At 36.1% G+C, this 26,752-nt stretch overlaps 1 protein-coding gene across 5 annotated transcripts in view; it reads right to left on the minus strand.

Moving 5' to 3' along the window:
* Positions 1-26,752, minus strand: part of LOC131439086 (uncharacterized) — a 141,731-nt gene that overhangs the window by 27,290 nt on the left and 87,689 nt on the right. For 4 of the 5 annotated variants that reach the window (XM_058609689.1, XM_058609690.1, XM_058609693.1 and 1 more), the window contains exon 2: positions 356-1,317. In XM_058609689.1, the coding sequence (XP_058465672.1) occupies positions 356-425 (70 nt within the window). In that variant the 5' untranslated portion in view covers positions 426-1,317. Of the gene's footprint in view, positions 1-355; positions 1,318-1,432; positions 1,936-26,752 lie in introns of those variants that run through there. The other variant, XM_058609692.1, reaches the window with a different exon arrangement.

Genomic DNA, 26,752 nt, shown 5'->3' on the forward strand with positions numbered 1-26,752 from the left:
AGGTGCTAAAACCTGAATCGAATTCCACTGAATAAAGCCATTCTCAATCAGTTTACAACACCTATCTTAATTGCTGTATAACATAAACACTAACCTGAAGTTAGAGAAAGGATCTTAGCTAATCATATCCGCAATCACAAACAGAACAGCTCTACTCGCCAAGTGATTCGAGAAGCGTTTCGTGAACCAACATGACTTGAAAGCACGTTTTGCACGGCCTTCATGAATGAACGCGTTTCGATTCGTATACGATTTCATTGGCATGACATTGCAACTTTGTCCCATGAGCTTATTTCATCGACCGAAGTATATTTTATACTCTAAGCTACAGATGATCATTCTAGACGTTACTTACCAATTATAACAACGTCCTTATAGATAGTATCCTTATTGATTAGATTTCTACAAGCGATGATATCCTTCATTTTGAATTGACGAAATTTACTTGCACTATCGCGGAGTTGGGTACTGTACAAACTAGTTTCACTGTAATCAATTATTCACTCCCAAACTAAAGCCTTTCGTATCACGCACTAGAAAATATCAACTCCTTACAGAAATTGTTCATACAATTTTCGTAACAATCCTTTCCTGGGCTTCCTGTCGCGACGTTTGCTTTCGAGTATTAATTAATGGATGTATATTAACAAGGAAAAGGCTAAGTGTATTTTCGTTTGATTCCTTTGCTTTCTTCGTACAAATTATTTTTTTTCTCCAGAAACCGGGGATACTTGCAGTAGCAGGAACGGTTGTAAGACACTCTATTTTAACTGGATTCATTCACGGCCGGCACTGGACTGTTGGCTTGCGACCAGCAGCGTGTATATTTATTCGTACTGCGCTCACGTTTCCGTTTACTCACAAACACAAACACGCTCTGTTGAGTGGTTGAACAAATAATAAATGCCGGCACCACTCCGGTGGAGCAGCTCCACCATACGAGAAAGAGAGAGAGAGAGCACGCGAAAACCCAAATTGATGGGGATATACAGAGAGCCACTATCGCTGATGGTGCTACTTGAAGAGCGCGTCTCGACACTTCACGTGAGGTGGATGTAGTAGGTACTTTCGGTTGCTTCTTCAGTACTGATAAGCGCCTCTTTCGGCTAAACGGAAAATCTTCCAGGTGAACTAACAATCGCGATAGGATCCGTCGGGTTCCTGTCGTTGCGTTGGCATCGTATAATGATAAGATAGTCTAGTGTTGTGAGCGTTATATCCGTGAATGACGTTCATAAATCAGCGAAGCTATTACAGTAGATAAGATCATCGGTATGTCACAGATAAATCAATGTTTTGGCAGGTTATTGTAAGAATCTGAAAGATATGAAGCGATAAAAATAAGATCAGTTCAACATATTAGAAGCATTAACTAAAGTGGAATAAAGAAAATAACATTATGTAAGCCTAAAATACAATTTTTTTATCTTACCGTACTAAAAGCCCATGTTTTTACTTTCAAGATAGGATTGTAGTAGTGTTTTGAACTTGAAACATTCATGAAAACTAACAACAGACCCAGCACTCAACGGAAGCTAGAAGGAAAGAGTTAAAAGTTTCATCGTAATGAACTCATCATTTCTCGGTCACAAGAAACGGTGGTAAAGAATTGATGAATGGTATCATTTCATATGCAGTATTATAATTGATAATCCTACAAAGACAGAGAGAGATATAGAAATAGAAATGTCGTGATTCGATCCAAAGATTACAGGTAGTCTAAATATGGTCGAAAATGATGGCGTTCGCTATGACGATTTGGAATTCTCAGGTAGTCACTAAACCAAGGCTTATGCACCTACATATATCGTACTTGTCGAAACAGCATATTGTTTCAACGATAATTTGTTTGCAATTCCTTCCGCTTCAAAACATGGGAATATTTTTGCTTACGTTCTTAAAACGAACCAATTTCAAGAGCAAAAAATTAGAGGGTTGTATGCAAGACACGATTACATAAAAATGAAATAATTCTAAGGTACCCATAATAAATACAAAAAATAAAGATGATGATGGATGCACTAAAAGTCACACATTACAAACTTACTCTACTTTTAGTGTTTACAGTTTTGGCGAATGATCAAAATGACAATTAGATTCTTTCAGAACAATTGATTCTACTCTATTTTGATGCCTTCAACAAAATTTTACATTTGAAATTTTTCGGAAAATATCCTTTAAATGAAAGTCAATTATGATGATTTCAAAGTTACTTAAGAGAACAATTTTGGATACGAACAACCTCGAGATATAAATCTGGACAAATGAAACGATTTTATATCATCATAATTATCAAGACAGAGAACGTACAAACCTAATCATTTTATAAACAGCGATTAGAGAAGATTTTAAACATTTTGATCGAAAAATGTGAATGTGAAAAATTTGAATAACCGTCAACCAATAAACTCAGTAATAGTGTAATTTTAATGATCCTTCGTTAAAAAGCGTCGATAATCTTCGGAAAGTGTCTGAAAATAGAATGGCAGCAATACAAGGAAGGAGTCCGCAGAACATATTTTGTTACTTTAATTGATTTTCACTTTTGCATATGAGGGACCAATGCATACGCTACCAAATTCCTTAATTTTGTTCATATTGTAACTTGATTTTATTATTACATGAACGAACATAGTCATTGTTACAACGCATGTAGTGATAAGACACTTGATGTTTTGATGTAAATGATAATTTAACTGAAACTGGCGGTAACCCGAGTTTAGTAAGGATTTAAATGATACATGTAAAATCGCAGATCAGCTTGTCTCGAGTTTATCTCTAATACTGTATTTTATTGCATCTGATAATTCTATACACTGAGGTCTTTTTTATGCGGTCTTTTTTATGCGGTTTTTTTACGCGACTTTTTTATGCGAATTTTCAGAGTTATGCGGTTTTTTATGCGAAGTTTCAGAGTTATGTTATGCTGTTTTTTTATGTGAATTTTCAGAGTTATGCGGTTTCCCTTCTGCGTATTCTTTATGCGAAGTTTCGGAGTTATGCGGTTTTGTTTTTATGCGAAGTTTCGGAGTTATGCGGTTTTTAATGCGTTTTTTTATGCGGTACGTAAATTCGCATAAAAAAAGACTTCAGTGTATATGTGAGTTTGTGCAACTTATTTGTACTAAGTTCCGAATCTTTTGTAGCGTTTTATTACTGATGGAACAACAGCAAATCGATACTGCATAACGATTTTCATTGCATTATTTTTGCTACACTTAGTCTCGATCCCTTCTATAAGATTATTGGAAGCAAGAATCGACCAAAATATTATGCTTTATACATCAATTAGGTTACCCGATTATTGTTTGGTTTAATAATAGGGTCTGAGGCATTATGCTGAGAGATAGTTCTTTGTATTTAGCCACATTTATTGAAAAAGAATTATCTATGATCATCATCATAGCACAACTTTATACTGAATTTATTTGCGCGCCACCGTGTGGTTCGTATGTAAATGGAGATTACAGTATGCAAACTACCCGTTGACAAATTAAAACATTTTTCAACAGTTTCGAATCAAGTTAAATGAGGAAAATTTATCAATAAATCACAGCGATACAAGCGCTTCAAATTAGGTTCTATCGCCGATAATTCTAAGTTGGCCTGCTAGTTACCGGAGAATCAAAATAAGCCATGGGTAAACTAAAACAGAAATGTATTCGGGCATATATTTATAGATTCCCTTTTGTGTTTTCGGACGAGAGTTTGACATCATTCACTGCGACTGTCATTGGCTCGTGAAAACATAGGTCAACTCAATTCAATTTTTCAATGGTATGCAATTAAAATACTTAAATGACACTACCGCATAAGTTTAAGTTGAATGTTTTCGAATCGATTGGTAGTTAAATTATATAAATCCATCAACAAATGACTGAGTTCTAAGCGTTCAAAATTATGACAGGAAAAGGTTACGCGGTTATTTTTGCATTTTTACCTTTTTTTATAAATATAAAAAATAGGTATAGAATTCACTCAAATTTCGGAAGGCCGAATATCATATACCAATCGATTCAGCTCGACGAACTGAGCAAATGTCCGTGTGTGTGTATGTATGTGTGTGGGTCTGTACGTGTGTTGTCAGAGATAGGGTCGAGATCTCAGAGATGGCTGGACCGATTTTGATCAAACTAGTCGCAAATGAAAGGTCTTCCCGTCACCCTGAAAGCTATTGAATGGTTTTGAGATAGGATGCTTACTTTTCGAGTTATACAAAGTTTTATGCCAATTTTTTTTAGATTTTTGACAATATCTATCACAATTGACTTTGAAAACAGAATATGTTTTCAAATTTTGATTTCGGTAATAGCTATCCAACAAGCATAGATTGTCAAAATCCGTCCATTTTTAACTAAGATATTGGTATTTTTGTGTAAACGACTTTTCCCCTTATTTCAGTAGTTGGAGTTTTAAGCGTTTGATGATAAAGCGATGTTTCGGAGCCAAATGAAACAAGATTTTTTATACTGTTACATACAATTGTTTCTAAGTACCAAAAAGACTGGGTACAGCATCTTTTTCCATGGCATTTTGCCTTGGACCGATTTTAGCACGGTTCGTTTTTGGCAACATTTGTTCGAGTATGACATGTAAACTAGATGATGGCAGCATTTTCAAGTTGAAAGTAATTCCATTATTATTTTGATTGAAACTAATTACAGTGATAAATACTGGAAGAACCTAACTCCCATGTACCATTCGACTCAGTTCGTCGAGATCAGCAAATGCGTGTGTAACAAATAATTTCACTCAATTTTCTCGGAGATGACTAAATCTTTTTCTACAAACTCAAATTCATATGAAAAATAGTATACTCCCAAACAGGGTTCCTGAATTACGTTTGGATCCGACTTTTGATTGCGGAACCACAGGATGATAAGTGAAACGAAATTAAAATAATGCAACCAATTTTTCTCTAAATTTAAGAACCATCTATGGTTCAAATGAGAGGTGTTAAAATCCTATAAAACATCTTACTTATTAGTCAGATCCAACTTCCAGTTTAGGGGATACAGAATGATTAGTATGAAAATGTCCATTTCACATAAATTTATCAGGTTTATCGGGTTTGCAGATTTGGATAGTCGAATACCAAAAATACTTATTTCAGTTTTCGCGGTATTCAGTTTTCGATTCGGAAGGTACCCGAAAATTTAATTCGCACTACAATTTCTCAAAGATGTCTACACACTCCTCAGGCGAATTTAACTGATTTCGGCTACACCGATCTTAGAATTCCGGTTCCAGAATCGAATCGTTTCTTAAAGCTCAATAATTTTCTCAAAAAGGCCAAATCGAACTTCCAAAACTAAAATTCAAATTGAAGGACTTATGATCCCATACGAAATTGGTGAATTTTATCCGATTTTGAAATTACATGACGATGAGTTTTTAAAATGCATACCGATATAGAAGATGTAAATTGTTTGGCGTATTAATTTATGACCATACGAATCATTTTGGCCTATGCTAGTTCCTGAATACCGGCTCTGGGAGTACCGTGAATAATGACGAAAACTCTAATGTGGAACTTACTTCGACCGAAGAAGAAAATGACGTCATTTTGTACAACTGGTATTGGTGAATGAAAACATAGGCCGATTCTAACCATTTATTCAATAGTATGCTATTGAAATACTGAAACGACGTTGCCATATATGTTCAAGTTAAAAGTTTACGAAACTTTTAATTGACACCCGGCCCCGTATAGCGAAGAGTAAGGCATTTTTAATGGTAAAAATCTCAAGTTTCAGCAAGTTTTATAGTACTGGTGTAACTAATGCTGAATTATGCATTGGTAAATTTACATAAATTTTCATGCACATATTTGGTTCTTTACAATTCTTTTTTTTTTCAGTATACTTCGAAAGCAAAACTAAGCGTTTTTTTTTTCAAACATACAGTCTTGTTCATTGAAAAATCAATGCATTCCAATTTTTCGATCATGGGTTTCAATCAAATTTTCGCTTCAACTGATGTCTTTTTCATAGTACTATTGATTTACATGTCGTGTTAATTTCATTATTTTCAAAATTCAAAAGAGGTACAATGGTTAATGGATGGATGCGTAATCGTACAACACGATTTAAAGTTGATTTGCTATTGACAACACAACAAAACGCACGACAAATTCCGGTTTACCCCAATTGATAAGTGCATCTTTTTTCCCAGTAATGTGAAGTACGACAACAATAAATCGATGCAAACAGATACTTTATGTTAACGGGGAAAAAAATTCAGTGAACGAAATGAGGCTTATCAAACATAAACAAGCTTCGGTATTTGGAAACAACAATCATTCCGATTGTTTTGTCTCTGTCATAAAGGAAGGCTATGCAATCACGGATTTTTAATAGAGACCTAGAGCCCTTCATATATTATTCAATGACGTTTTCAAAACTAAGATTCAAATGAAAGGTCTCGTATCCAAAAGTTCTTGGACAAAATGATGCAGATCCGAGATTGCACACACCGACAGCACGGGGCACTTAAACTTTTTCATAATTGAAAAAAAACAATATTCTACGATAATTTGTGTTCCGAATAATGAATATATAATTGGATCAATCAAAGATAACGATAAAGTGTACGAATGATTCATATTCGAATTCCTGGAAAAGTTGCCGAAAACAGCTCTTTATTTAACCAAATAAGTTATTTCACCGAAGAAGTAAATCTAGTTTCTAATTCCCATAACACCGCCAATCACTATTGATCAATAAGCTAGCTAGAACATCTCGTTACACATTTTACACGAATCGTAAGAAACTAAAAGGTGATTTTTTTGAGGTTAGGATTTTCATGCATTAGTATTTGCTCAAATTTTTTGAGGTTATGATTTTCATGCATTATTATTTGCTCAGTATGCTCTGACATTTCATCATGAATAGACTTACTAACGAGCAACGCTTGCAAATCAGTGAATGGGCCCTAGAAAAGTTGGCAGAAAATCCGCTTTTTTATCGACAAATTTTGTTCAGCGATGAGGCTCATTTCTGGTTGAATGGCTACGTAAATAAGCAAAATTGCCGCATTTGGAGTGAAGAGCAACCAGAAGCCGTTCAAGAACTGCCCATGCATCCCGAAAAATGCACTGTTTGGTGTGGTTTGTACGCTGGTGGAATCATTGGACCGTATTTTTTCAAAGATGCTGTTGGACGCAACGTTACAGTGAATGGCGATCGCTATCGTTCGATGCTAACAAACTTTTTGTTGCCAAAAATGGAAGAACTGAACTTGGTTGACATGTGGTTTCAACAAGATGGCGCTACATGCCACACAGCTCGCGATTCTATGGCCATTTTGAGGGAAAACTTCGGAGAACAATTCATCTCAAGAAATGGACCGGTAAGTTGGCCACCAAGATCATGCGATTTGACGCCTTTAGACTATTTTTTGTGGGGCTACGTCAAGTCTAAAGTCTACAGAAATAAGCCAGTAACTATTCCAGCTTTGGAAGACAACATTTCCGAAGAAATTCGAGCTATTCCGGCCGAAATGCTCGAAAAAGTTGCCCAAAATTGGACTTTCCGAATGGACCACCTAAGACGCAGCCGCGGTCAACATTTAAATGAAATTATCTTCAAAAAGTAAATGTCATGTACCAATCTAACGTTTAAAATAAAGAACCGATGAGATTTTGCAAATTTTATGCGTTTTATTGTTTAAAAAAGTTCTCAAGCTCTTAAAAAATCACCCTGTAGTTACAACCAAACTGGAAAACAGAATGCAGGTCATCACTAAGTTCATGCTTTGCGCGAGACCCGTTCATATTAAACGATCCGAGCAAATTACTGGTTCTGTTATTTCTGAGGCAATAAATCAGCTACCAGCACTTCGTAGAACTGATTTTCAATCAACACCATTAATTGATGTAAATAATTTACGTCACACCGGCAAAAGAACGCTACGCTGGCTGCCAGCCATATGAAAACACACACAATCAGTTTACTCGATCGGTTATTCCATTCATTCTGCTAAAACCGGTTTGATCTGGAAGATTAAATTATCTTTGCAGGCTGGACAATATTGTCAACAGTAATAATCTTTACGTGCTGTCATCTCACATCAAACGTTCCGCACAGTACGGATCTCATAAAAAGCCTTGATTTTTCACATTTTTCCTATCCATTAGCAATGAAAACGATGCTAACGGCGATGTTGACGGCCGAAATGAAGCGTGTAACTATAATTCGATGTACATGCAAATTAAGTATAAACTAGGAGGGAAAACTGTGCATTTGAACCTGAAATCAAACTCGTTAAACTGAGTTGGAATCAAAAGTGTACATTCAGTTAGACATGTACAATAAAGTTAGTTAAATTCATTTAAAGATGTAATTATTCATCGATAAAACAATAACTCATAACAGTGCAAATCAATATGAATTAAGAATATCTATGTTTCTACACTTCTCACCTTTGAGTAGTTTGTTCACGAATCCCGATCAACAAATTATGCAGATTTTGACGAGAGACTATATCTTTCTGTAATTTTATACAATTGCTCTACTCGTTCGTCGAATTCACGTAACAGGATATTATTAAAGTGTTTAGTTTCCAGAGTGAGCATTTCGGATGATAAATAATGCAAATCATCTTCATGCTTTGATTTTGACGCGACGGTTTGTCCTTGAGCATAATTATAATTCAACTTCATAACAATAGGTTTACGAAGACATTAAAAAAATTAAAAACACGCAGTTGTGAAATGGATTGTTTTATGTCTAACACATTTTTGTTTTTTATATAGGGGTGCAAATCAAAAATTCAAGGGTAAATACAAGTAGAAATGTGCTTAGCTTTTGAACACTTACAGCTCAGTCAGTTTGAGGAGTGTATCGATAAGTAGTTAGCAACATTCAAACAGTTATTACTCTGAAATGGCTTAATTTTTTGCAGCGTGTTTTGCGGTGACATGTTTGTTTACATGTCAATAACAACTGCGCAATCGATTGGTTTATCGTTTCAATGCTGAGTCGAATTGATCCGGAAACGGGAGAGAAAATTCTGCACACTTGGTGCTCAGAAAGCGGTGTTACGTACAACGAAATTGCAAAACGGGTGAAAGTGCACCACACCAGTGTCAAAAATATTATCGAGAAGTTCGGTAAGACCCTTTCCAGGAAGAATTCGCCCAGATCCGGTAGGAAAACGGATCCCAGCCAGCCCGGCCGGGACTTAAAAGTGGTTGAGTACATCAGGAAAAACCCATCGGCGTCGACGCGGGATTTGGCCAAGCAGTTCAACACCAGCATCGGGATGATTCAACGGATCAAAGTTCGGAGCTCCCTGAAAACGTACAAGAAACAGAAGGTGCCGAAAAAGTCCCTGGTACAGCAAGTTCAGACCAAAACAAGAGCGCGAAAACTGTATAACCGGATTCTACAGAATAAATCCTGATCGACGACGAAACCTACGCCAAGGAAGACTCTCGAGCGTTGCCGGACCACAATATTATACGAAATCGGTGTACCACATCAACCCACCGAACTGCCCGGATCTTCGGCCAATTGTCAAGCGACACTTTCGGAAGGAAGGTACAGTGTCCCAAAACATGCAGGAGTTAAAAAAAACTGGACAGCTGCCACCAGGAAAGTCACAAAAGTAACTGTGCAGAATTTAATGAAGAATGTTAAATCCAAAGTGCGAGCGTTTCACAGAAACTAGGATTTTCTTCAATATAATCAGTGAAATGCATAAAAATGAAATTTTTCTACAATGTATCGAAAACTGATGTCAAAATATGTTTTTTTTCTCGCTTTTTTATTCAATAATCAATGTTGCTAACTACTTTTCGATACACTCCTTAGTTTCCATCAGTAATATTATTTCACCAATTGATTGGAAATATTTCTACGTATTGATTTGCAATTTTGATTAATAGCTAGCAGTGTCCTACTTTGCCTGCTAAAAATCTCCGGCATATCGGATTTCCCTAACGTAGACGACGGTTTTGAAGGAGTAAGCGATATATCAATGGAAAACATGAACTCGATTAATAATAAGAAAAAATTTATCGTTTCAACTGAAATCGCAGAATGGTAGTAATAGTAGAGAAACTTAACGTTATAAAAATAACTGCGTGCATACAAAACTTGAACACAAGCTTGGCGAAGAGAAGCCTAAATATCGAAATCCGTATGGCAAGTATGACATAAAGATATAATTGCATACATTTGGGCTATTGATCAACCTGAGCAGACTCTCGTGCAATTGCGCAACAGTGTGAGAATTGATCGAACTGTTTGATTGAAAATGTCGATCATTAGAAATTTTGGTTGCCGTTTCCCACATCAATGACTCGAACAACCCCATGGGGCTGATTCTTGTAGTTTTATTTCGATAGAAACTACGTCATCGCAGATACCACTGACATGGGGCTGGATGTCAATTCAAAATCCGAAAAGCGATTACACACTACATGGATTCATTTAAATTGATGGTAGACTGTCTCAAAAAGTATTGGAATGACTTTAAATACTTTAAAAGATACCTGAGCTTCTCAACATAGTTCATCAACATTTCAGGCAAGATTTTCGATTACTTTTGCTTTTACGATAGGCGCTAACATATATCACCTCAATCAGTACCAGGTATCTGCATTCATTGCTCCATATTCGATGCACAGCTCCGTAAATTAATCATAAGAGCAAATGTTAAAACGGCATAAATCAACAGAAACCTTTGAGAAAGATCTACATGAGCAAATCTGTTGCTTTTGATCTGTACAATAATATTCTAGTGTTTAATATTTTTTCAAAAACTTGTTGTTTTTAGAAGGTCTTCATTTTTGAAAAGACGCTCATCACATTAACGACAAGGATTGTGTTTAATAACAAATGTAAACGAAGAATATTAAAAAAAACAGATATTCTTCTAGTTTTATGATTCTTTAAAAAGGTATTCAACTTTTTACTTCGGTGTATTTTTTCGGGGTATCCATTCAATTTTCTACTTCTTCTTCAACACCAGTTTAATACAGTTTATGGTAGTTGCAATGTTACAGAGTTACACAGATTTGAAGAAAATATCTACCGAATCACATCCGCATTTTTTAAAAACCTGTCTTTAGTCAAATTGATATTTCTATCCGTGTAAAAGAAAATGGTTTGTTATTTTGTTATAACTCGGTGCATGTTTGATACTGAATTTCTGTGTTACCCTTTCACTTGTTGAAGAGACATTCTCATCACTATATAGAGCGGGTAGGAACCCAGTTGGTTCATAGATCACACCTTCGTCCAATTTTTAGTTTTTTTTGTTTTGATTAAATTTTAACCTTAAGGAGCAAGACACTTTGCAAGCGTATGAGTAATGTCAACAATGTGTGCGTGAAAACAAATTTCCTGTGATTTTTTTCCTGATTTCAATCAATAAATCTTACATATGATTGAAAAATAAACAAATCAGTTCATTCTGCTTAGAATTGCTATTCAAGAAAAGTGAAAATCTTAGTCTAAAACTCTTCCGTTTTTTTTAAACTGCTCGGGAAAAAATATTTCAGTTTCAGCTTACTTGCACTAACACATTTGACATACATAGATCTATGACATACGTACCAAATAAAATGTACGTAATACACAAATTACCACACAAGTAAACCTGGTTTACATTTGATCCTTAAGATCATTCACCTCTTCGGGCCACAAAAACTTTCTGACCCTATGTGCGGGGTTGGGAATCGAACCCAGGTGGGCCGCAGTAAAGGCATCGACTTATCCATCACGCTATACCCGTCCCCCAATAGTTTTAAGTTATTTCCATCGTTATTAAGGTTATTGTGGAAAGCGGGGCCTTTAACGAAAAGCAGGAATCGACACAAAATTTTCAAACAAACGATTAACAGGTTTTATTAATTATTTTCTACAGTCTTGTTAAGACGTAGAAGTCACGATGAACTGTGGATGAATTTCAGCAGCTGAATATCAATTTGCACACAACAAACTCATTACTGAAATAGCTACATGAGTAGTTCACGGTAGTGAGTAGTTCGGTATTCATATGGTATGGAAGTATGGAACTACAAAAATTTTAATCCCATGAACAGAATATTGCTTGAAATTTATGACCATTACTTTTTGTCTTTATCAGTACACCGAGATCGCAAAATGTCTGCTATGTGTTTGTGTGTGTGCTGATGTTATTTAAAATTTGGTATGCAAACAGTGTTTGACCATATTTACAAGTAATAAATCAGTTTTTTGTGTCGCTTTATATGACAATGGTTGAAACATGGATCCATAACTTCACTCCAGAATCAAAACAATCATCTTCTTAGTGGTCACGTCCGAAGCGTCCAAAAGCACAACAGTCAGCTGCAGAGGATATGTCTTCAGTATTTTGGAATGTACATGATATAATCTTCATCGACTATCTTGAGAAAGGAAATTGTTATTAGATCGTATGAAGCAAAAAACAAGAAAAAACGACCTCATATGTCAAAGAAAAAAAACCTGTTTTAACAAGACAATGCACCGATTAAATCGATGGTAACGATGGTTAAATTGAACGAATTACGCTTTCTCATCCACCGTACAATCCAGATCTGGCCCCCAGTGTCCACTGGCTATTCGCTGATATCAAGTAATGTTCGGTAGAAATGAATAATATGAAAAAGTGATTTCTGAATATAAAGCCTAATTTGAGGCAAACGATAAATCCTTCTATAAGCACGGCATCGAGAAGTTAAAGAAGCGTTGGCATAATTGTATTGCTCTTGCAGGAGATTACAGTGATGAATGAAAACGATTTTTGGCAAAAAAAACCTGTTTTAATCCACCTAGTGGTGTAATGATGCCTTTCTCATATCATTTATACTATCATATATAATACTGTGATATTCTTCAAAATAATTTTTTTCGATTCTTAAAAGAATAACCGAAATCGGCTTGTTTGACCGTCTACTGATAAAAACTATCAATTGGAGAAGATTTAGAAAACTTTTTACGGCCCTTTTTAGTGATGGTATAAAACTTTTAACACACTACCCTACATTTTCGGATCCGGATGAAATTCAGGAATTACGTATGGGAGCACAAGACCTTTCATTTGAACCTAAGTTTGTGAAAATCGGTCGCACCATCTATGAGAAAAGTTAGAAAACATACATTTAGGGGTTTGTTGGTTTGTGCAGTACTAAGCCGTCACTCGGTTACGCCTGAGACGTCAGAAATAATATTGCACTTGTGCAATATTATTTGAGGGTTGCATAAATAGCGCAAACTTTGCGTCTGCTTAGCGGTTTAAATTGAACTGCTAGGTACGAGATGGCAGTTCAGTTTGAACTGCTTTAAGCACTGAGCCGACTTTTGACCCGAGCCCCCCGGGCCTCGGTTCAAAAGTCGGCTTTCACAGTGATTGCATAGCCTTTCTATATGAGAAAGGCAAAAAGTGGTTTTCTTATTTACACGAACGACTTTTTGAGTGATGTATTATTGCTTTTAGTTATAAATTTAAGTAAATTACGGCACTCCTTTTATGTGCATCTGTTGAGGCGGCCAATTTACATGATTCTTCCGTTGAGTGCAGATTTATTTATACAAGTGAAAGAATTCGAAATTATAAACAGTTTTATGTCGACAAAATAAGCAATGTGTTGTTTTTACTAAACTAGACGACTAATCGTTGTGAACATCGACAATTACTTCAGTGATGGCAGTATTCATTGCATCAATATATTGTTTATCCCTTCGTGATTTTCTCTGCGGAAAAATGCGGGCGCCTCCAAGTTACCCATATAGGTTGACGGTTCCCTATTTCATCTGAGCTCCTATTTACATCTTATCTCTTCATCTCATAACTTTGAACGTGAATCCTATCATTCAACGTACCTGAACCCAACTGTGAAATATTTTAAAATGTTTATTTAAGATTTTGTCACACTTTCCCATTAAATAAATGGTTTTAAATTCTTCAGTGATCGTTTTACAGTATAATTTTAAGTGTAAAACGAACGTAAACGATAACGACCCAATGATTGTTAACAGTCGAATTTGTTTTGATTGCTATCGCTAATTAATAGGATGAATGTAGGACCAACGATAGGATGAATAAAAATCTATTGAGATGAAATTAGGAACGGAGTAGTGAACATATCAGATGTGTTTTAGTTATCAATTCACTATGTGGAGTATGGCGAATTATGCAGAAATATAGAAAAAATTCAGTGATTTTTGTGGCTAAATCAGGTGTTTGAGATAACGTCCTTACAAATGATAAGAAAACAGGGAGCCGTTACCCTATAATACCAGCCAAACTAAATCCACTTGAACGCTGGTAACTAGTAATCGTAGCCTGAGCGAGACACTTTGTTGCGATAACCCATTTGCAACAAACAGACAAGAATTTAACTTCAAATAAATTTGGCATAGTCTGAATTGTGTTTCTCTCACATTGACTTTACTCATGGCGCGAATAAAGTGCATCCTTCGCCCTAGATCAGGAACCTAATAACATTCAAACTAAAGCAAGGTTGGTCTAATGCCAAGGGCAACTAATTCAATGTTAACCAAAACATAATTGTATCCACGATTAACATCTCTCAGCATCACTAACAATGAAAATATATAACTCTTACTGAATTTTAAAGAACCGTGGAACAGGTTTGCAACGTTTTTTCTTCATTTTCATCACAACGATCGTCTCAGTGAACTTGCATTTTGAAAATATAGAGGTGGTTATCAAATATGTATTCAATACTAAATGGAATTCTAATTTTAATTAATTCTTTTTTCAGAGATAAGTTTATTGAGGCATATAAACTCTAACATAATAAGAGAATCTAAAACTTAAACAATTTGATGTCTATGACAAACCCTTTTCTCCACACACTACAAAAAAAAAAAGCAAACCATGCCAATTCTAATCACGCGAAAACCGGTTCCGGCTATTTTAAATCATTCACAAGCGCAAGCTTATCGAGTTCATTATTAGTTGCGATTTCATCAAACAAGCAATCCGAAGTCTACTACTACGTCAAACGGCTGTTACGAGTTCAGTGTCGGTATGAAAAAAGCATGCAGAAGCCGGGTCAATGAAATCGGTTTACGAATCCACATTTTGGTGAATCACGTATCTTAGGATACCCAAAAAATTCTGGGATGAGCTGGAAGTTATATCAGTATATTATAAAATTTGATTTGACTAGTGTGCCTAGAATTGTATTAATGATCAATGTTTTCAAGCAGGTCTAACATACGAATGATGTTTATGGAAACTAGTGTCATGGTGCTCTGAGAACAGGTTCAGCTTTGCAACAGAAGCGTTTGTTATACTTTACCAGCGCGTGTGTACTCAATGTACATGCATATCTTGTAGCGAATTACAGACATTATATTAAATAATGCAGTTGAATTATTCTGCCAACTAGCAACTGTAATAATCACGATTTACTATCAAGATTCAACAGTAGGATGTCGTGTCGACATTGATAAATAAAAGATTACCATGTCATCATAACCATACAGAATGGGACCATCAAATGAACGAAATACTTCCTGATGGCGAGTGCTGATTTCCTGGAAACGAGCACTCAAGCGGTAATATTGATTTTCCATGCACAATTTCAATGACATGGGTGGCCTATATTGCGATAAAACATAGTAGTTCCGGCACATTATCGCATAAGTGAAAAGCAATTTCGGCAAACTTTGTGATATAACACACTTAGTTCAATTTGCTGAATTCGTTCAAGGAATCGATAGATTAGTCGTGACTAACACTCGGATATTTTTTTTCTCGAAATACAGTACATTTTACAGAAAAAACAAAAAAATACAGTACATCGGCTTTAAAAAAACAGTACATTTCACAGTACACATTTTATATAAAAATGATGAATAAAACAAAAGAAAACTATTATCAGATGATATTTATTTATCATCTCAATGTTTTTTTATTTCTCAGTGGTAATAAAAAAAAAATTTCAGTTAAATAAAAAATAACAAAATATGCGAATCATGAAATAATCATGAATTGTATACATTTGTATCGTTTCAATCGCCTTCGATTTCGATTTTTCTGCAGTTGCCGTCTCGCATTTCTCTTTTGATGAAATTTGACGAGCAGTCAAATGTCATCGTACTCGCAATCTGCGCGTTTGATATGGTTGTATATTTCTACCCAGAGATTCACAATTGTAATGTTGCCATTTCTCTATTTTGTGATATTTGCATGACGGAAAGGAGAACGACAAATTTTTTGACATTTACATTCGTTCTGTACTATCGTCTCACAAAAAAGGGCCGAGCTATAAATGACAGATTCTCTTTGTTTATTTGGCGGTTCGCAAAATACCAGATTGATTCAATATTTGATAATTATTAACACTTCGCATAAGTCTCAAGCAAAATCCTTAATCTTTCGAATATTCTTAGAAACTGAGAAAATTTCTATAAAAACAGCAATAATTGAAAAAGAACGTCAACAAAGAGAGGCTCTCATTTGTAGATATGCCCTTCTGTCGTTGAACGATCGAATTCACCGTTCGCTGTGTGCAGAGATGCCAGATTCACACATTAATCCCTGGCTGTTTGCATGTATTTATATTCGGTATGCGATTGTGATATGCGTTGACATCAAATTGTATGGAATATTCTCAATTATTAAGTAATCACTTGATATCAGGTATTATTTTTATTTCATTACCACGGAACATAAACTATTTTCGGTATACCAAAATTCAAAGCGTCAATGGAATAAAATTATGTATTTATTTTTTTCTGTTTAAAAAAAAACAGTACTTTTGAAAGGCAAATACAGTACAAGCAAAAATACAGTACATTTTGGAGTGAAAAACAGTACGCAGTATTTGGATCCGAAATACAGTACAATACTGTAAAATACAGTACGGATCCGAGCCTTAGTCATGACATTTGAATTGTTGAACAGACTGAGTAACACTCATCTACAAACTTTGAAACAAAACCTGTTTTAATCCACCTAGAGGTGTAACGATGCCATTCTCATATAACACATGTTTTAATAAATATTACTATATGCTTTCATTTGAGTCTTGAATAAGAACAAAAATGTTTGTTTGACATACACTAACTTTCCAGACGTAATACATTTTAAACACACTCCACCCTGTTGCTCCGGAACCGGAAGTCATATCCAAACAAAAGTCATTAGCAGTCTATGCCCAAGTAGCAATCCGAAACTAGTTCTGATACGACTAAGTTCAAACTATGTTGCAACAAGAGCACGAGCATGTTTTTTATGTTATACTGGTTAAAACAAGGTGACAGCAATATTTCTTCCCAACATGACTAGTTACGAAATAGTTATTTAGGTTTCCAATCACGACATCTTTTCGTCATATTGAATTAAATATTATTTATAAGCTATTGTCACTAAATCCAAACATATCTTTAATCACAACTATGCTTCTAGCTACTTGTTGAAAATAAGTTTATTTGACTTCAATCGTAGCAACCCGTAACTAGTTCTGATACCACTTAGCCCAACTATGTTGTAACAAGAGCGTGAACATGCCGATTCAGAGTGCACAGAACTAGTGCATGGCTGGTGCTACGATTCTACTGACACTACGAATCCTGCCAGGTCGGGGCTCGAACATACGACAACTGGTTTGTAAGACCAGCGCCCTATGCATTGAACCGCCAACCCGGGACTACTAGTTAAAACAAGGTTTATTTTCCGTTGCGAAACCTTTATAAATACGTAAACGAGTGTGAAATTTGTTACTGTGAATTGAAATGGCAATAACATAGATTTTACAAGATTATAACATACAATTTTTGCATTGATTCAGATAGCTATCGGTTAGTCGGTTAGGTCTCAACGTAATGATAACGAAAATACAACTTAAGAAACTCTTGTAGCTTCCATATGGCGAACACACAATGGAGTCGCAAGAAGTGTATGAAACATAAATAAAACCAGAATATTACTTTTTTCAAAACTACTTTTGGCCAAAATAATGAAAGCCGGAATAGTCATTTTTGTTCTATAAAGTATGACAAACACAAAGAAAACAATATTGGGATTGAACATCGATTGTGATAATATTATAATTCTCATGATACATAAAAAAATTAGAAATCACTCTACTTGAATTAATTTTGAGCAATCTGAAAAGCAAAGCCTTGGTATTACTTTCCTGTAGTGGAATTTGACCTTCTGTTTCAACAGACTTCGCAGCCGATTCAGAGTGTACAGAACCATTGCATGGCTAGTGCTACGGTTCTACTGACACTACGAATCCTTCCAGGTCGGGGCTCGAACATACGACAACTGGTTTGTAAGACCAACGCAATCTGAACAAGGTTATTTCGTTGTTTATTTTTCATATCTTCATAAACAGATTTTGATTGAAGGCGCTTAAAAAAACAATTCAATAAAATTGAATTTCGCTAGACAGTTTTAAAATCGTGATTTCAAGTACTTTAATGCCTTTTTATTGTTGATAGAAAAGCATTCTGCAATTATTCAATGTTTATAATGTCGATGGTGACTAAGTTTCAACTAGTTTACTTGAAAACAAGTTATTTTCAAGCGATCATTTACCAATCATCATCTCAATTAGCAGTAACAAAGGCATTGCTAATTCAGTTAATATTCCATATGATTTGACAAGAAATATTGACTGGATTAAATATCAAAGTAGTATCTCAAGTACCTTGAACTCAATGGAAGAGCTCCCCCCACTTGAAGAATATGACTTCCTCGTTTGTTCGATTCTGGAGGCCGCAGAACAAGCCCAAACCAAACGATTTCTTGGCCCATCGTCTAACAGAAGGCCTCCAAACCCTTGGTGGGACAAAGAGTGCTCAGATGCTAAACACGCGAAACAAAATGCTTTCAAGACGTTTTTAAAACGAGGAGGAGGAACTCCTCAGAATTTTGAAAAATTCTTGACTTTAGAAACCAAGTATAAGAGCATACTTTGGGCCAAGAAATGTAGCTATTGGAGACATTTTGTCGAAGGTTTGTCAAGAAAAACCTCAATGAGCACTCTTTGGAGTACGGCCAGACGAATGAGGAATCGTAACGTAGGAAATGAGAGTGAGGAATACTCGAATCGATGGATATTTGATTTGCGAGGAAAGTTTGTCCAGATTCTGTTCCTATTATTAGGGAGTCTTTTCCAAATGATGATTCCATTGATAGCCTCTTTTCAATGATGGAATTTTCCATAGCACTCATGTCTTGTAACAATAACGCTCCTGGGTTGGACAAAATTAAATTCAACTTGGTGAAGAATCTGCCCGACCTTACAAAAACACGTTTGTTGGAGTTGTTCAACAAGTTTCTTGAGCAAAATATTGTCCCACCTAACTGGAGGCAAGTGAAAGTTATCGCCAAAAAGTCAAAAGCCGGGGAAACCAGCTTCCAATCACAACTCATATAGACCCATTGCAATGTTGTCCTGCATCAGAAAATTTTGCGAAAAAATTATTCTTCGACGTCTCGACACTTGGGTCGAGACGAACGGTTTGTTGTCAGATACTCAGTTTGGGTTCCGTAGAAATAAAGGGACGAAAGATTGCCTAGCATTACTTTCGTCTGACATCCAAATTTCTTTCGCTCAAACAAATGGCATCTGTATTTTCAGACATCAAAGGAGAATTTGATTCTGTTTCTTTCAGACAAGCTCTACCATCATGGACTTCCACCGGTTATAAATAATTATATGCACAACCATTTGTCAGAGAAGTGCATGTATTTTTCACATGCCGATTTGGCAACAATCAGAAATAGCTACATGGGTCTCCCGCAAGGCCTCAGTCCGCTCCTGTATAATTTCTATGTAAACGACATTGACAGCTGTCTAGTAACCCCATGTACACTAAGACAATTGGCAGATGATGGCGTGGTTTCAGTTGCTGGAGCCAAAGCTATTGATCTGCAAAAACAATTGTAAGATACCTTAGATAACTTGTCCGTTTGGGCTGTTCATCTGGGTATCGAATCCTCTGCGGAGAAAACAGAGCTGGTCGTCTTTTCAAGAAAGCATGATCCCGCGCAGCTTCAGCTTCATATGATGGGAAAAATAATCCAACAGGTTTTGACTTTCAAATACCTCGGGGTGTGGTTTGATTCCAAATGCAAGTGGGGAGAACACATTAGGTATCTGATAACAAAATGCCAACAAAGAGTAAATTTTCTTCGAACAATAACAGGATCTTGGTGGGGTGCTCATCCGGAAGATCTAATAAAATTGTATCAGACAACGATACTTTCAGTGATGGAATATGGATGCGTTTGCTTTCGTTCCGCTGCAAACTCTCATATTATCAAATTAGAGCGAATTCAATATCGTTGTTTGCGAATTGCTTTAGGGTGCATGCATTCGACACATACAATGAGTCTTGAAGTTCTGGCGGGAGTTCTTCCATTGAAAGATCGTTTTTGGGAGCTTTCGTCGCGACTGCTAATAAGATGTGAGGTACTAAATCCCCTAGTTATTAATAGCTTCGAAAGGTTGAGCTTCAATCTCAAACAAGATTCATGACAGTATATTTTAACCATATGTCACAGGAAATCAACCCTTCAAGATATATTCCTATCCGTGACACCCTCCTAAATATCCCTGACTCTACTTTATTTTTCGACACATCCATGCAGCGCGAAGTGCGTGGAATCCCGGAACACCTACGCTCGATGAAAATCCCAAAAATATTTTCAAGTAAGGTCAGGCATGTTGACTCTGAGAAAATGTTTTTCACGGACGAATCACGAATTGAAGAGGCTACTGGGTTTGGTATATCCAACAATAATGTTTCGGCTTCATTGAGGCTTCAAGAACCTGCATCTGTTTATATAGCTGAGTTAAAAGCAGTTCATTATAGTTTGAGTGTAATCGTCACATCATCTCCAAATCATTATTTTCTCTTCACAGATAGTCTGAGTGCAATTGAAGCAATTCGTTCAAATGCTGCTGGCAAAAATGAACCGTTTTTCTTGGGCAAAATAAAACAGAGCCTGAACGACATATTGAACAATAATTATCAAATCACAATAGTTTGGGTCCCGGCTCATTGCTCCATTCCATGCAATTAAAGAGCCGATATTTTAGCCAAACGTGGTGCTATTGAGGGTGAAATTTATGAAACACCGATTGCTTTCAACGAATTCTATAGCGCGTCCCGCCAAGGAACACTTGCCAGCTGGCAAGCTTCTTGGGATAAAGATAATCTGGGACGGTGAATGCACTCAATTATTCCTAAAATATCGACAAAGGCGTGTGATGTCCAGACTCATGTTCAATCACTACACGTAAGATGCACATCTCTTTCGAATTGGACTTTCCGAGACTAATCATTGTGCTTGTGGCGAAGGTTATCGCGATCATGTCGTTTGGACATGCGTGGAGTATCGTGATGTCAGATCTTAACTGATGAATTCCTTGCGTACCCAAGGTAGACTATCCAATGTCCCAGTTCGAGACATTCTTGCTTGTCGTGACCTTTCTTACATGAAACATCTTTATTATTTCATAAAGACAATTGAAGTTTCAATTTAATAATTGAACCTTTTGGGGGTTAGTTCTGACTCCTACTGCGTCCATTAGTTCATCCAATAGCAAAATTTTATTAAAAATGATGTGCTGATAAAAATAAACTTAAAATAGGTTGCGAAATCAACAACAAAATGTATAAAAATTTCAGCTTATTATATAATTTATAGCAGTTAATCAGTTGGTTCAAATAATCAAAGATTTAATAATAAATAACGAAATAACTAATATGATATCTAAAAAATAAGAAGAATATGTTTTATTAAACTCAAATCGTTGTGACTATATTAGTATTATATTAGGATAAGAATTCTATGTAAAAGTGATACTACGGCGAAGAAAAACTTATGTAAATTGCCTTAAGAAATAAACGTATCCATAGACAAAAAAATTTGACCTTCCAACAGGACTCCGCGCGAAGAGCACTATGGATTGAGGTCGAGTCAACTTCCAGGATTGCATCTATTTTTTTTGTTTTGTTTCGATTATCGAGGTTTTAACTTTAAAGGTTATTCGCCTCTTCGAGCCATAAAAATTTTCTGACCTTATGTGCAGGGCTGGGAATCGAACCCAGGCCAACTCTGCGTCAAAAACAAAAGTGTCCATTTCGACAACGGCTTGTTAATTATGTATTTATAGTATTTTACTTATTTTATCAATTGTCGTTAAGTTCGGTTGATATTTTTATGATATAAAGACTATCCAAGAAGGTATGGACGCAACCAAAAACAGCTACCATTTCGCAATGGTTCAGAATCTGTTAATTTTCATGGCTGCGTCCTGTTGTTTACACTCTTCTCTAACCACTTGTGCAGTTGTTTATTCGTTTTCATTAGTTTGTTTCAAAATGCGTGGACTTTCAGCGGAACATTTTCGAAAAATTGTGTACAAATGGTGCACAGATTGCGGACTGTCACTGAGAAAGATAGAAAAAATGGAAGGAGTAAGTGAAAAAGCCGTGCGAAATGCAATTAGAAAGTTCGGTGAGGATAACACCTTTGAGGATAAACTGAAAACGGGTCGAAAAAAAGGTCCTGCTAACCCTCAATTGGATAAACGTAAACTGAAGGCGTTCGAGCAAAAGAAGGAGGTTTCAGTTCGGAATGTGGCCAAAAAAGAGGGCACTTCAAAGTCAAATGTTCTTCGTGCTAAAGAACGTTTGAATCTTCGAACCTATAAGAAGCAGAAACAACCAAAACGTAGTCCGAAACAAGAAGCATCGATCAGGCCGAGGGTTCGAAAGCTGTACAATACGATTCTTGCTGGAAATTTGAACTGCATAATCATGGACGACGAAACCTACGATTGAAGTCGAAAAATTTGGTAAGAAAGCTATGGTCTGGCAAGCAATTTGTAGCTGCGGTAAGTTTTCGAGACCCTTCAACACCACTGCTTTAATGAACAGCAAAATATACATCAAGGAATGTTTACAAAAACGACTTCTACCCATGATTCGAAGCCACAAGGATCCTGTTGTTTTCTGGCCAGATCTTGCTTCTTGCCACTACTCGAAATCAACGGTAGAATGGTATACTACCAAAAATGTCACTTTCGTCCCAAAAGACATGAATCCACGAAATTGCCCACAACTTCCACCAATTGAGGATTTTTGGGCATTAACGAAGGCACATGTTAGGAAACATGTCTCGGCAGCTGAAACAACAGTTCGAAAAAGATTGGAAAAAGTGTCAAAACTTGTCGCCAAGAAGTCTGTACGGAATTTAATGAGGAACGTTCGCAAGAAGGTGCGCCAGCTAGTCTACAATGGCTAAGTAGCAAATGTTGGGAATAATATTCTGTTGTTGTAGTCTAATATTATCAGTATATCGAATAAAATTTGAACACCTGTGAATTATTTGCAACGAAATCAAAGTGTGTCCATAATTTCTGGGATAGTCTCTAGTTTTGACGTTCCAACAGGACTCCGCGCGAAGAGCACTATGGATTGAGGTCGAGCCAACTTCCCGGATTTCATCTTTTTTTTTTTTGTTTCGATTATAGAGGTTTTAACTTTAAAGGTTATTCGCCTCTTCGAGCCCTTAACAATTTTCTGACTTTATTTACAGGGCTGGGAATCGAACCCAGGCGAACTCTGCGTCAAAAAGAAAAGTGTGCATTTCGAAAACGACTAGTTATTTATGTATTTATAGTATTTTACTTATCTTATCAATTGTCGTTAGGTTTGGTTGTTATTTTTATGATATATCAAGAATAATAGTTTTCGTTAATTCTGGTCAGCCTGTATTTCAGCCTTCAGCGGACAGAATTCAAACAACGTGTCAAGAAACATTTTTTGATTTTTATAAATCAATAATGTAATGAAACTTCTTCCAAATTTTTCCGATGCTGGAAATTGAATTTATATTGTTTGGAAGGAATTAGATTTTTTCTCCGTTTATTATTTTGTTCGACTCATTTTGTGTGTCGCTGTTTGATTTTAATTGCATGGCATTTATGAGCGTTTCATCATAATTTTTCGTAATAGAGTGTCAAATGTCTGCAGCTTGTTACGGCATAAGAATAAAATATTTATGACCAAAGAATTTTAACTGGTCATCCAATGTTCGATGGTGTAGTAAAGATCGACACATATTTTCAATTTGTTATAGTGTTAATTCGGTTGTAAAAACTTGTCATAGAAATGAAACAAACCGCCTTCCCGATTCATTAAAACAAAACAATTTAAGCCGGTCACCTTTCGCTTTCACAAGAGTATACCTGCTATAAATTTAGATTGTCCTTACGTTCGCGACTAAAAAAACCGAACAAGTCAGCGCGATATCCACTTTATTATGCGTTTTCATTAGGATCGTACGCAAATGATGTAACATAGTGAGAAGCGAGTTGATTTATGCAAACAAAATAAGAAAATGGGTTGACTGTAAAGCAATGTAACACGAGTAACAGAAGAAGTATGATTTAAATTCCGATTCGTTCATCTAAGTTTTATTTTCAGTGAGTTAAATAAGCTTTTTCGAAGTAGAGCCGTAACCTATATTGCGAGAAATGATTCCATAAATTGATTTCTTTTCACCTCCTCCTGCGAAATAGACCCCCAGCAGGAGTAGTATTATAAAACATTAATAGTTTTTATTCTGTTATAAATTGTGCGTACACCAGAACCTCAATTTTTACCTTTTATATGTATAAACATAGACACGTATACGTGCATATATATGTATATGTTTATACATATTCATAAACACATGAACTTAACCAATCTATGTATGTATGAAGATATATACATATATGCATAAGTACGTGCATATATGAATACATATATACATATATATAGAGCGTAAATTGCGAGTTTGGTGTATATTGTGTTACATTTAACTTAGGAAAATTTACGTACAATATTTTAAAAATAAATATGACTTTTGCAGACTAGATAAGGGATAGCTAATACTAAAAACCGACGAATCGTCGTTACGTCATTTACGTACAACATCTTCGCAATATGCTCGTAACTATAGAAAACTCTGACCTTAACCCGCACGCACGAATGGACAGCGCATTAATACATGACACTCGTGTAAGGTCGTCCTTGCGCGTCTGCCGTGAGACTCAAACATATATAAACATGAGGTGTCCAAATAGACCATACAGATATTTTACTGCTTTGTATCTAATTTCGTTTTTGTAAAGCAGAATCAATTATTAGAACGTTATTATTGTTCTTACGTAACACATTAAAAATGTAGAAACATTATTGTAACTGATATCCAAATACAAATTTGCAAATTACACCAATCGATTCCGAAGCAACCAAATGTGCGCACTACCCTACTCGAGCATGTGTCTAGTCTGGCGATGTTGCGATGGACAATGGTGGCGGCTTTGAGCACCGGCGGAGGATTCTGCTGGCTTTTTACCGGCGGATCTCTATAAATAAACATGCATTTAGTTTTACACTCTGCTGACTGCACTCCATTGTTCCATACTGGACAGGAACAGCAATTATTTATCGAGCCCATCCGGGAGCGACCGGGTACTTTAGAGTGAATTCCTGTACCGAGAACAAAGGATGCTAGCATCAATTACAGGATTAGTTTATTTCAAAGCAGAGATCCTTCGTTGAAAAAAAGGAATAACAATTTTAATATGATATCAAAGTAGTAGCGCTTAGTTTTTAGTGAATTTCTAAAGGTCACCATAACGTCAACCTTAGGTTGGAGAATATGTCTGATCTAATAATTTCCCTTGGGAAAAAATCCACTTGTTGCAAATTGATCGAAATGGTTCGCAAAGTAGATAATAGGTTTATTATTCAGAATGTAAGTTATTGAGTCAACCTTTCATGCATCATCCAATAGTTCTGGTAAATGTCTCGATTCATGGTAGACGATATATGATTAATATAATAAATTTTCTAGTTTTCATGCAGAATATGGTACACGCTAAGTATAATGGTGGTGGTGAGCTCAATTGGTCCGCGTTCCTTATGGTCAATTTTTCAAATGATGATTCGTCAGCAATGTTATCATTCCAATGCCGATAAGAAAAGGGGGTTTTCTGATTTCATTTTTTAGTAATTTCGTTTCAAATGCATATTTCAAGTCGTCTCTAGAAATACACGCATACACCAGCAGTGATGGCATTTCACTAGAGTGATGCACTGCCCATACTTACATATCAGTCTCATATGGAAAATCGGAAATTTATTGTGATGCCTAATGCTAAATCATGGTATTATTACATGAAATATCGGCAATACACCTTTGCTATTCTTATATTGCAAGAAATGAAATTATTGAAATTTGCCCTGAATGGGACTGACATTTTACAGAACAAACCCTCAACTTTTATTGCAATTTCTACAAGTATATTGAGGATAGATTTCATTCCTCAAGCTAACACAAACTTGGCGAAAATCGATATGGGATTGATATGCGAGTATGGGCAGTGCACCAGTGTGTAAGTTTCATTTCTACACTGCGGATACATTCGGTGGGCCCCACACAAAAAGGAAAGCGTACTTCTTCTCAGTGTCCATTAGACAGACTTTGAGTGTGTGCTTGTGTTGAAAGAAGGTGGTGCGCAGAGATGGCATTTCACCAGAGTTATACACGCTAGAGTCAGATTTTTGCCACACCGAGGATGAAAAAAACGAAGCACCGCACAAAGAGGAAAGCGCACTTCTTCTCAGTGTCGAATAGACAGCATTTGAGTGTGTGCTTGTGGTTAAAGCAGCTGGCGCGAGTGAAACACATTCTCTTCGCATGAATCGCTCACACGCGCTCTCGTCTAAATACACCCAAGTGA

Source organism: Malaya genurostris, chromosome 3, assembly GCF_030247185.1.
Source record: "Malaya genurostris strain Urasoe2022 chromosome 3, Malgen_1.1, whole genome shotgun sequence".
In the NCBI taxonomy this organism is placed as follows: domain Eukaryota; kingdom Metazoa; phylum Arthropoda; class Insecta; order Diptera; family Culicidae; genus Malaya; species Malaya genurostris.